Source organism: Phaseolus vulgaris, chromosome 4 (assembly GCF_000499845.2).
Source record: "Phaseolus vulgaris cultivar G19833 chromosome 4, P. vulgaris v2.0, whole genome shotgun sequence".
Taxonomy (NCBI): Eukaryota; Viridiplantae; Streptophyta; class Magnoliopsida; order Fabales; family Fabaceae; genus Phaseolus; species Phaseolus vulgaris.
The window spans coordinates 12214140-12227314 of NC_023756.2; the positions used below are offsets into that span (position 1 = coordinate 12214140).

Here is a 13175-nt window from a genome sequence, read left to right on the forward strand (position 1 = left end):
TCAAGCTGCTCTTCATATTAGCTCAAATCCTGTGTTCCATGAAAGGACTAAACATATTGAGATTGATTGTCATTTCATTCGAGAAAATATTGTGTCTAGAGACATCAAGATTGAATTTGTCAATTAGCTGATATTTTCACTAGATCTTTATGGGGACCTAGAATTGATTATATTTGTAACACATTTGGTACATATGATTTATATGGACCAACTTGAGGGGGAGTGTTGAATGTAATGGGCTTAGCCCGTAGTCTATATTATTATGTTATTATGTTATTGATTTCGTTATTATTCATCTATAAATAATCACCCCTAAGTGTGTATTTTACACAAGGGATATCAATCCTATATTTATTTTCTTTATTCTTAATAACGTCTTACTTTTGCTTAATTTGTCACTTACATTAAGTATTTCAACCATAATCCAAATTGTTTGATAATTGTTCATAGATGCACTCCAACTATTTAAGAAAATTCCTTTGCATGTTTCAATAGTATAAGCTTTGGTGCTTCTTTGTTTTTCAGATTTTGAGTCTTTAAACTTATTATTTGTTCCTTCATAATTTCCTATATGTCTTGTAGTATTATTCCTTAATTCATTAGATTCCTTCCATTTCCATAATTGTAGTACTTTGACCTAAAAGTGAAAATTTATTTTGAATTCATTTTATGTCCAAACCTTGCAAAAAAATTAATATGAGAGCTTTAACATATCTAGTTAAAAAGGCATGTCCAAATATCAAATACAAAAACATAAACAAATCACAAAAGTCAGGACGTTGATTGCGTTTGACTAAGCATTCTAATGTGTAGTTTGCTCTTTGTTTGAAAATTATTGCACCTAATTCCTTTGGTGTTTCACACTAAAAATTTTACCATTATTACTTATTGTGTTACCTTGTTCTGGTTAAAATTTGAGTTTCAAATTCGTAGTCTAAAAATTGCAATAAATGTTTAGAACAACCCTTGCTAACATTGACCTTAAACTTTCTCAGTGGTGACTAAAGCCTTACTATACATCAAATTGTTTTATTTGTTTCTCATTGAATAAACATCCATTTAACTTCAAATTTGTTGCGCTTTGTCACTTGTTAAGTTGAGATTCTACAATAAAATTTTCACCACCAAAAATGCTATGGAAAAATTATTACAAATTCTTGAATAGTTTGTGTCAACCTATTATATCACAAAATTTTAAGTAATATTTTTTTAGAATTAATGGCTTAAATAAGCAATCAAGGAAGTCAATCAAACAATGTAAAAGAAACTGTTTGCAGAATTTCAATCGGTTGAAACTTCGTTTTAACTGGTTGTTTATAGGAAATAACAAATACAAGAATCATGAAAGGAACATAATACACATGAGTTTACAGGAAACACAAAGCTCCTAAGATCAGGCCTTGAACCAGAGCAAAGCTATTCAACAATCTTGCAAAAAACTCTTGAAAAACTTTTCAAAATCAATCTCAATCTCATTGTATTTGACATCTTGTTGTTGTATTTTGTTTTGAAAGTAAAACCATTTTATAGCTCTCAAAACTAGCCATTCAAGGCAACAACCATGAGCCAAAACAATTAAGATTTGATTACAAAACAGATTAACAGGTTTTCAAAAAGTTGTTATGAAAATGTGACAATCAACCGGTTGAAAAGTCGTTTTAACGGGTTGAATTGATTAGTTAGTTATTTAACCAAGTCAAAAACACTTTTATAATCTTCAAACAAGCCAAGTGACAAACAACCGATTATTTCGAGGTTTCAACCGATTGTTTTTCTCTTTGCTTAGAAAAACACTTTTCCCTTTTGAAATAGATTGAGCAAGCTTGTGCAAGAGACAATGAATGATTTGTACAAGAATTCTAAACAACTTAAACTAAGCCCAAATCAAAAGCAACACAACTTCAACCTTCATCATAGATTTGAAACATCAAAACTCCCATGCTCTACATTTTTTTTCTTTGTATTTCTCTTTATAAGTCAATTGTCTGGGAAAATGCTCCAAAAGACAATCTCAATAAAACTTTGTAATAATAACACGTGCATTAGTGTCACAGTCTGTTAGTGGGCTCTATGTAATTGCACTATCATTATAAGATTCGTTTATTTTTTTTCCACTTGCATTTATTTCCTTGTTTTATTTTCAATATTATATTCTTTCCTTTATTTTCTTGATTTTACGCCTCTGTGATACGTAGGTTTTTCTGTTCTTTGCTTATAGACCTTCCATTGGTTTTAGGTGTTCATTTGCGCATTCACACACATACTTAGGCTTCAAAATTGTTTTGAAGTCCTATATGAGATAAACTCTGACTAAAAAAAATCCTGATACTAAAGTAGTCCATTGAGACTAACGTCACTTTCATATTCTTTGATTAAATCCACTAAAAATAAGAATATGTGTATTAGACTTTGAGGTATTTCGTATTTAACAACTTTACAGTTATTAAAACTGATTTTAATAAGATGAAGTAAAATCGCATGAAGTTGCGTTACTTATTAGTCAACTAAAATAAATTAAAAGTGAACTTTTAGTCATTTTATTGAATTAAAATAATTTTAGTAAGCTAAAATATACATAAATTCATTTCTGAATTGGTTAAGTAATTTTAGTTAATTAAAAAAATTAATAACTAAACTGCTAAAACACTTTTTAATTTACTAAAAAGGATCTAAACATTTTAATAGACTATTAACACTTCTATAAGCCATTTTATTCAAATCTTACCAAGGTCAATGAATGAAAACTTACTTGCTACACTTAAAACAACAAAGTTATAACTCAAACACTAGATTAGTTCTAAGATAAAACTTTTATCAAATTCAAGTGGTTAGCATATTAAACCAACTAACTCATGCTTGATCTTTAATATTAAATTCTCTTCGTGTATGTGTACATGTGTATATAATAACAACAAGAAGAGTTTAGATGAAAGAAAATTAATAATATTAAGTTTACTTAAATTTCAGAAGTAATATGTGATTGAACCAAAAGTATAATTGAATCAATCTTTTTATAAGATTTAAGACAATTGTCACTAGTTTAGAAAAAAGATTTTAAAATATTTTTAGAAGACTTGTGAAAAGATAAGATGAGCTGGTACATGTGCAATAGCTCAGGCAAGAGACACTTATTTTTTTTTTTTTTTAATAATGGTTCAATCTAACTGGATTACATCACTTCTCCTTTAAGAATATAATCAAACTAATTACACAACTATTCTCAATTACATCTATTATATATCATGTAAATAATGTAACTCCTAACTACCTCCTTTATCTTTCTCTAAGAGAAGGAATATATTTTACTTTAAATCAATTCTAGCTTTCACGACTATTTTATATTTTTCACTCCTGGATATAACAAGAAATGTTGTTTGAAGATTACATGGATAATGTTAACAAGTTAGATGATTCAGTAACCACTAGACGGTCCAGTAGTTGCTAGACAGTCTATCACCCATTAGACAGTCTCGTGATATGAGAGTCTATAAGTTTTGATGATAACAAAAACTATAAGATGTGTTAATTATTCTAAAAAAGTTCATTAGTGTGCATAACAAGTCAAACACATCTCAAACCGTCTATAAAGGTGTAACCTATTAGAAGGTCCTGCAGTATTAAAATGGTTAGACAAACAATCTTTGATTTAATGAAAGAATAATCAAAGTAGAAAACATTGGCCAATTAGACAATTCACATGTGAATAAGCGCTCCAAACAATCCTATAAAAGATATGAAGGTCACACTAGAAAATATTGTAAGTTGATCTCAATAAGCAAGATGAGCAAGACTCACTAGATGATCTCACTGAAGTAAACATACCAGATTGATCTAATAGTAGAAGATCACACCAGATGGTTTAGTTAGACATTCCCTAAAGGCATATCAACACAGACGACTCAAAAGCCCAAGGAAAGTATATCAATACAATTTTTATTGACATACTAGACGATATTTGGAGCTTATAAATGACAAACAACCATTTTGTCTTCTACGCGTTAGACAATCTAACGTATCAAGGAGTGTCTATACTTGACTTTTACATTTTGAGAATGTTTTTTTGACACCGCGTTAATGTTCTCAAACCTTATTTGATGATTTGAATTCATATAAAACAAATTTTTCAAATAAGATAATTGATTGAATTAGTTTGGAAAGTTTTGGCAGTTCTAAATGTAAAATAAAGTATATCGAAAACTCTAAATATTGAGTGTCTTAATGATTTGTGAATGAAATACACTTTCTATATTGATTATAAACCATTTCAAGTAAAATTATGCCTTAAGGATTAAGTTTAAGACTATTTTAGAAAGTTTTCGAATGAATAATGTATTACTAGAAAGATTTCGAAAAGTAGAGACACACATATTCACTACTTTAAAGAGTTTTTCAAAAATATATTATGGAAATATATCCAAGGTAAAATATGATTATCTATCAACATTTAAATCTTGTATTAACTTGGAAACAATTTGAAAATGCATTTACAATGGAAATTCTAGAAATAGAAGGTCTTGATAATTCAAAACTATAAAAGATATTGCTTTAGTGATACTCGTGCTTTATTATGATACTCATAATGTTGCTGAAAATGTTTTAGGAGCAATTGGCTCCAAAAATTTGTAGGTACAATTGGATAAAAAATGGAGGGTTGAATGGAGTATAAACTCATTTAAATTTTATCAAAACACGATCAAGCACAAATGATAAAAGATAAAGAGAAGGGAAACGTATGCACAAAGATTTATACTAGTTCACCCTAAACACCAGGGCTACGTCCAATCCACTCAAGCAACCCGCTTAAAAACCTTTACTAATTATTATCCACCTTTCCAGGTAACAAGTATTCTCCACCTCTCCAGGTAACAAGTATTATCCATCTCTCCAGATAACCAATATTTTCCACCTCTCCAGGTGACAAGTATTATCCACCTCTCCAAGTAATAAGTATTAAACACTTTTCTAAGAAAACAATCTTAATCTCCTTCTAAGACCAAGACCTCTCAACAAGTGAGAAACACTATCAAACATAGAGTAAACGTGAAAACTCACAAGGTAATATTCAAAAGTGAAAGATTTACAATACAAGGCTCACTCTAGAAACAATTTGTGGTCTAAACAACAAATATGAAAATTATCTCTCAAGTACTAAACACACTAAAAAAAAAACGCTTGATCGCTTGTAGTAATCTTGGATGCTTGTATTTGTGTGTTCTTCTTCACCTTCAAGGTCTTTATATAACACTTCATATTTTGACCTTTGAGACTTTGATTCTTCTCTTTGTTCACAGAGTTGTTAGACGCTGGATATGGAAATTTTTGCTCTTGATTGATTCTTCTACATCTTGGACTTGAATTGTATTTGAATTGCTTCTTCTTTCAGTCCCGATGTGAACTATGAGTCTTCATTACTTTGATATTCAAAATCTTTATCAATACTTTTTATTTAATTTCATTGTTTATCATCTATCTTTGCATTGGGCTGGATATAGAAACTTTAGCTTTGGTTGTTTTCTGTGCGTTTTTGAGCATGTCAAACATTTTGAATTGTTTCCTTTTGTTCCTTTGATATGAACGTTGATCCTTCATATATTTGTGACTTGATATTAAGTTGAATAATCATATTGATATTCAACTTCTATGCAATAGATGCTTGATATGGAAACATTTTTTGTGTTGATATCTTCCCATCTTTGCCATTTGTAGTTTTGTTCAATGTTCTTTGAGATGTATTTGAATGTTGGATGTTGGATGTAATTTTGGATTTGATTTGAATCTTGTTATCCACTTTGAGCTCTATTGCATTTGAAGTTAATTATGAAAGTTTTAGCTTGCGTTTTTAATGCCTTTTCTCTTCGTTATTTGTATTAGCTTTGAATGTCTTCAATTTCCTCCCAAGAATCTCATTATGCAATAACTCCATTATGCATTATACGCTCAATAAGGAAACTTGTTCACGTTCTCCTCTGCTTCTTGATGGTTCACTTGATCGTCTAGCACATGATCATCGTATGATACATTCATTTGGTCATCGTCGGGTCCATGTAACGCTCATGCTTCATATGTTATTCTCAGAGTATTGTCCAACACGTGCCTTGATAGCATCATTTGCCTTTCATTTTTTACACGTTCTTCCTTAACAACACAGTCTATTGAGTTCCCTTTTGTAGACATTGTCTACTAATTTGATGAGACCTTTTGATATAGCTCTTGTATGTTATGACCATCGTTTGTCACTTCCATTTGATGCTAAGTTTGTACCATCATCTGGTGCTTTCATTTTCAGTCCCTTATGTGTTAGATTGTCTGACATGTTTGTTTTGTGTGACACTTGCTTGTATTGACATTCAACGTGTGTAGGCCTTTTCAAACACTTTGCACATACCGTCTGGTGTAGGCTTTTTCGTAAATGCATTTTATTATGAGCCTTGTGACGTTTGATTGTACATGTCATTTGTACACATCGTCTGACATGTTCTCCTAACAAGTTCTTGTGTTGATAAACCGTCTATTGTCTTTCTAAGAACTATTGTCACTACAAGAAAATCATGAAATAGAAACAAATTTTTAGAGACCAAAATAATTAGTTGCAATAGTAACTAAATTGAAGACCATTTTAGAAACTAATTTTTTTTTTGGTTTCTAAATTAGTTTCTATTATTGTTAAATAGTTTTTAAATTGGTATCTAATTAGCAACTAAGGTTTTAGAGACCAAATTTAGAAACTAAATAATTGGTAGTTAAAAATTTGGTTGCTAATTAGATACCAATTTAGAAACTATTTAACAATAATAGAAACAAATTTAGAAACCAATTTTTTATTTAGTTTCTAAAATGGTCTCTAATTTAGTTACTATTACAACTAATTATTTTGATCTCTAAAAATTAGTTTCTATTTCATGATTTTCTTGTAGTGGGCACACTTAATAATTATTTGTTTAGAATACTTAACATACCTTATAGTGTTTGTTAATATATAAACATTTTCTCTTAAAAGATGTCTTATGGAATGGAAGATCATCTAATGCCTCAACAATCTCCCATTTTCGATGATGACAAAACCTTTTAAGGGTCATGCATATAATTTTTTAAGGGTCATGCATATAATTTTGACAACTATGTGCGAACCAACACACAAATAAAGTCTTTATTCGTTAAATGAATTTATTACACCCGAAAAGGAATATGAGGGAAATTAAAAAACAAAGAAATTATTATCTTTCTAGGAAGGAAAGAAGTTATCTGTGGTGCGAGGTGAAGGGGTTTAGAAGAGTCTAAGCTGTGGAGCGCTTAAGGGACTTAGGTTGGGTACACCATTATGAGGTCTAGGCAATTTTATTTATAACATTGATCAAATTCTGGAAATGGGTACCAGAATAAGGCCAATTAATTTTCAATCTACTATAAATATAAATACAGAATTTCCTCAATTTAAATATTTTATTATAGAAGAAAAATTAAAATAGTTGGGAAGATGAAATAATAATAAAAGTAATTTTAAAAGGTTATTAAACTTAACAAATGTTCATAAAATCCACTAGTTGAATGTGTTCGTGGCCAGTGTTAATTTAAAAATTAAATATAAATAATGATAACAATATATATATATATATATATATATATTAAAACATAAAAAAAATATATATATATATATATATAATTTAATAAATATAAATATACAATCTTAATATATTTTAAATATGTAATATAGTAGATGGAAATAACATAACATTATAAATATTAATTTAATATAAAATAAATATTATTTTAATATATAATTATATTTGTATATTATATAAATACATATCAATATTAATATTTTCACATATAACATTAAAATATATTAAGAATAATATTAATATGATTTTTAAATAAAATTTATATATAATGATGTAAAATCTATATATTAAAATGTGATGAGTAAAAATATTAAAAATAATTTTTTTTAAGTAAAAGTAAAAACATTGATATTGTGCACTGAGTTAGTTTTATCTATAATAAAATTTACTTAAAAAATGTTACTGTAAGGTGTGAAATTTACTTAGAGTAACGTTTCTTAATAAATGTAAGTAATAAAATGTTATTAAAAATATTAAATGGGGTAGTGTAGCAACAAATACTAAAAGAACATTATCAAACTCACACCACATTCAATATGAGATGCGTCAATTCATAATAACATTATGCCATTTATGTTTGGTAAATCTTAGAAAAAAACTAAAATTAAATACTATTCCTAATAAAATAAATAAGATACAAAAAATAGTGTAGTTGAAAGCTTAGAAGCCCGTTTCCACCGTTAGACCCTATTCATGCGCTATCTTCTTCCATTCCTTTCTTAGTCTACACATAATGACATAAACTACATACTTTTTTTTTTCCTTATCAATAACCACAACTACCAAAAACACTCATATCTTTTCTTTTTTTCTTTGTTTTTATTGTTCCTAGTCGATGCCATCTCTACATATTTGGGACAATGTTTATCTATGCATATAGTAATCACTCATCATATTTATGGTTGATAATTTCGATGAATGGTGAATTGAGCTATGAATGTCATCTTTAAAACTATTCACTTGTTGAGGTTCATATTGAATTGATGTGTATGATCATACCCTTCTTTTGCCTTTTGTAGTTTGCACAATCTCCCTCTAGTCATTGCAAAGTTAACAATGGTTATGATTGTGTTAAACATGTGAAGTGTTGAAACAGTGGTTGGGTAATATAATAATAATGGGTGAGAGAAAAGGGGTTTCTTCTTCCAAAGTTGTTTTTAGAAAGTTATTGCTTTTCTTTTTCACAATGACATCGGTTCTGTTTGTCTTGTCCTGGTTCTATGTTATGCGATCCACGTATCGTCCTCATTTCATTGAGTACAGTCTGTTACCCAATTCAAAACATTTATCTACATTAGACGGTTCAAAGTATGACATGCAGAAGCAGAATGTTGATTCCTCATTTGGGAACCGAGCAATCCTTGTAGATAGTGAAGACTTGAAGGAGGGTGGTAGGAGAAAAGGTCCTAATGGAAAAGAAAAAGTAGTGAAGCATAGAGGGAAATGCCACCAAAATGATGAACTTGTTATCAAGGTTTACATGTATGATTTACCAGCAGAGTTCCATTTTGGACTCTTGGATTGGAAACCAAATGGGAAAAGTGTTTGGCCAGATGTTAGAAATAACATACCTGGTTACCCTGGGGGCTTGAATTTGCAACATAGTATTGAGTTTTGGCTTACATTGGATGTTCTTGCATCAGAATTTCCTGAAGCCCCTAAGGCAAGGACTGTAATTCGAGTCCAAAACTCTAGTGAAGCTGATATTATATATGTACCATTCTTTTCATCTTTGAGCTATAATCGCTACTCAAAACGTAGACCAAATGAAATGAAGAATGGGAACATGATATTGCAGGAAAAGTTGGTGAAACACTTGACAGCTCAAGAGGAGTGGAAAAGATCAGGGGGAAAAGACCATTTGATTTTGGCACACCATCCCAACAGTATGTTAGATGCAAGGATGAAGCTGTGGCCAGCTACATTTATTCTATCAGACTTTGGGAGATATCCTCCAAATATAGCCAATGTTGAAAAGGATGTGATAGCCCCTTATAAACATTTAATCCCTTCATATTTAAATGACAACTCCACCTTTGATACTCGTCCAACATTACTCTACTTCCAAGGAGCAATATATAGAAAAGATGTATGTTCTTCTTCCTCTCTAATGCATTGGTTTCTCTTGCTTTTCAGAGAAGATAATTTTGCATTGACATCAATAATTCATGTATGTTAGAAAACACTTTGCTTTTCAATTATAATTAAACAATGTTTAAAAGGGATAATAGAATGCCTCTTTTAGTCGTCTTTGATGTTTTTTTGATCCTTTTAGAAGGAGGGTCTACTACATCTGATAAGTCATCTAAATAATGAAGAGATTGGTTAAAATAGAGCCTTTTTAGGTCCCATGATTATGAAGTTGGTGGAATTTGAACCCTTGTGTTGTTTTGTGCATTGGTTGGTTCAGTATTTGTGCTTAACTAAGTTTACTACAATATAGTTGAACTTTTCTTAAGAATGCCCCTCTCCATTGGAATAATGGTGAATTTAATGTATTTATATTGGTCAAAGGCAATACCAATTTCAAGAGGAGCAAATTAATTTGTCTTCATAAAAAAGTGATTTCTTAATCATGTTAGTTACATAATGTTATGCAATTTCTTGATAAAGTGAACTCTGTCTTAGAATTATAAGAAGGAGAATGGTGAAACATGCTTTATATTGACACAAATGGAGAATCTAAATTCCAACTTCTCGAGTTCCTTAAATGGAATGATCATCACTTTCACTAAAAAAAATCATAAAATAGAAATCAATTTTAGAAAAAATAATAATTAGTTGTTATAGTGACTAAATTAGAGACCATTTTAGGAATTAAATAAATGGTTGGTTTCTAAATTAGTTTCTATTATTCTTAAATGGTTTCTAAATTGGTAGTTAAAACTTTGGTAGCTAATTAGATACCAATTTAGAAACTATTTAACAATAATAGAAACTAATTTAGAAAACATTTTTTTTAGTTTCTATAATGGTCTCTACTTTAGTTACTATTGTAACTAATTATTTTGATCTCTAAAAATTGTTTTTTATTTAATGATTTTCTTGTAGTGTTTTATAACCATGTCTGATAAAAGAAGTTGAACATTTTGCTAAATCACCTATTTCTGTTAAGCATTAAATTCAAACCGCTATTAGTTTGGTTTTCTTGAATGATTAATAATTATTACTTTTAATTCTAGTATTATTAATAATTATTACTTTTAATTCTAGTATTGAATGTGATTTATAATATTGTTTTAAATGCAATTTATAATTTAGCTGTTCTAAGAGAACATATGAATTAAAAAGTCTAATGTGAGACTCTGTAGTAATATTATATTCTCCAATTCAAAATGCAGCAGAAAAAAATAAAAATATATTCTCTGTTCACAGTTTACTTGTTATTGCATTATAAATACATTTTTCTTCTAAATTAATACTGGCTATTTTGAATATATATTTTCTGTATGATCAGGGAGGTTTAGCACGACAAGAGCTATTCTATCTTTTGAAAAATGAAAAGGATGTGCATTTTTCCTTTGGAAGTATTGGAAAAGATGGAATTAAGAAAGCAACAGAAGGCATGCGTGCATCCAAGTTTTGCCTCAACATAGCTGGTGACACTCCTTCATCAAACCGATTGTTTGATGCCATTGCTAGTCACTGTGTCCCTGTCATAATCAGTGATGCAATTGAGCTACCATATGAAGACGTTATTGACTACTCTGAGTTCTGCATATTTGTTCGTACTACTGATGCCATAAAAGAAAATTTTCTGATAAACTTTATCCGAGGTATTAGCAAAAAAGAGTGGACCCGAATGTGGAACATGTTGAAAGAGATCGAACATTTATTTGAGTTTCACTTCCCTTCTAAGGAAAATGATGCTGTTCAAATGATTTGGCAGGCTGTGGCACGCAAGGTTCCTGCCATGAGGTTAAAGTTAAATCGACATGGAAGGTTTTCTAGGTCACCTCCTAGTGCAGACAAAGAACTAAAATCAATACCATTACCAAGGAATTTTTGGTGATAAAATTACTATTGAACAGGATATGAAACATGTGGTAGTTATATTTACCTTCAGAATTATCACAACATTTTCTGGTTGTATTGCTCAGTATTTCTTCGGTTTGTCTCGCTACCAGGTTTTTTTTCCCATTTTCCTCCAATGATGTATAGACAAAATTCAATTGATGTTGTCTCTCCTTTTGGAAGTCTCCACAGTTGGGTGGGTGACATTGTAGTACAAATTAATTGGTAGAAAAATTTATCAGGTTTTTTTAGCTGGCATGATATAATTTTTGTCTCTTATTATCGAAATGCAGGTGTTTTTCAACATATTAGGAAGTTTGAAAAGTTGTGTCACCATTTTTGTTATGTTAAAGTAAAATTGTGCTTTGGTACGATTTTAGTTTAAGATGATTACATATAAATCGTGGCACATTGACTAGACTTCACTTTTTCACAATAAAGACGTGCCAACGTGACGACTTTCCAACCTTGTAAAAGCGCGTCATTTTGGTGAAAGAAAAAAAGGAAAAAATGGTCTCATACTAATAGAAAAAACTAGTTTATCATGACATTAAACAATTGTATGGGCTTCTTTACTATGAATGTTAACTATAAGTACGGAATATGTTTGGTAAATTCTCCCTGCACCTCCATACATTCTTCCTAAACCTCCATGTATTTTTTTAATTCTAACCCTATCCTTCTCAGTATATGGTAAGGTTTTTCACTCGCTTATTTCTTTTTTCATTTTTTTTTTTATACCGGATTGTAAAATCCCAACACCCCTTACTATAATATGTATTATGGATTGTACAATCCAAAAGGTATTTCTAGATCAAAAAATAACTTCTAAATTATATAATTCAGAATGTATTTTAAAAATGTATTATGCATTGTACAATCTGAAAGGTATTTTCGAATCCAGAAATACTTTATGGATTGTACAATCCATAATACACATAATAGTTGGGGTGTTATGAATTGTAAAACCTATAAGGTGTTACTGGATCTGGGAATACCTTCTGAATTCTGTAATCTATAATGGTTTCTTTCTTTTAAAAATGTATTATAGATTCTACAATTTGAGAAGTGTAAATAGAAAAAATAACATTTCCTAAAAAGTATATTTTTTAAAGACAAAATGGTCTTTACGTATGGACCTATAGGAGGTGTAAGAAGAAACAACCAATATGTTTTGACCAATTGAAGTGATGGACAATTGAATTCAACAGAGAGAAATACAAGAAAAATATTTAAGTGTGCATCATAAATTAATTATATGAGAAAAATTGGCATTACATTCAACTAAAAACATTGACATTCCCCTCCGATTCCGGACAAAAGCTAAAGTAGTAAAATGAAAAGAATATGGGAATATCTTGGTTAATTGTTGATAATTTGGAAAGTTGAAAGTGAAGAAAAAAAATAAAAATGAAATGACCCACTATTAGAAGATTACACTTCAAACAAGATATAACAACTGAAAACAAAACACCTATTATAAACTAATCAGTTACTTGATAAAATATTGTGGCTCGCTTGTGCAACCTACTTTACCAGTTA

General features: G+C 29.7%; 1 protein-coding gene across 3 annotated transcripts; it reads left to right on the forward strand.

Annotated features, from left to right (window-relative positions):
- The first annotated feature begins 8736 nt into the window (after positions 1–8736).
- On the forward strand, positions 8737–11762 carry LOC137836430 (probable arabinosyltransferase ARAD1). 3 transcript variants are annotated; one of them, XM_068645149.1, is made up of 4 exons: positions 8799–8920; positions 8996–9007; positions 9059–9708; positions 11077–11762. In XM_068645149.1, exons 1-4 carry the CDS (start codon positions 8806–8808, stop codon positions 11629–11631), a joined length of 1332 nt encoding a protein of 443 aa, XP_068501250.1. In that variant the 5' UTR covers positions 8799–8805; the 3' UTR covers positions 11632–11762. The 3 variants fall into 3 exon arrangements, with proteins under 3 accessions (XP_068501249.1, XP_068501248.1, XP_068501250.1); XM_068645148.1 differs by lacking the exon at positions 8996–9007 and having other exon boundaries at positions 8737–8982; positions 9052–9708; XM_068645147.1 differs by having other exon boundaries at positions 8737–9708.
- Positions 11763–13175: the final 1413 nt, after the last annotated feature.

Excerpts from the sequence above, each read along its gene's own strand:
- LOC137836430 (XM_068645147.1), top strand. The coding sequence starts at position 8,737 with ATGGGTGAGAGAAAAGGGGTTTCTTCTTCCAAAGTTGTTTTTAGAAAG. Across the intron at positions 9,709-11,076 it reads GAGCAATATATAGAAAAGAT|GGAGGTTTAGCACGACAAGA; the intron begins GTATGTTCTTCT and ends CTGTATGATCAG.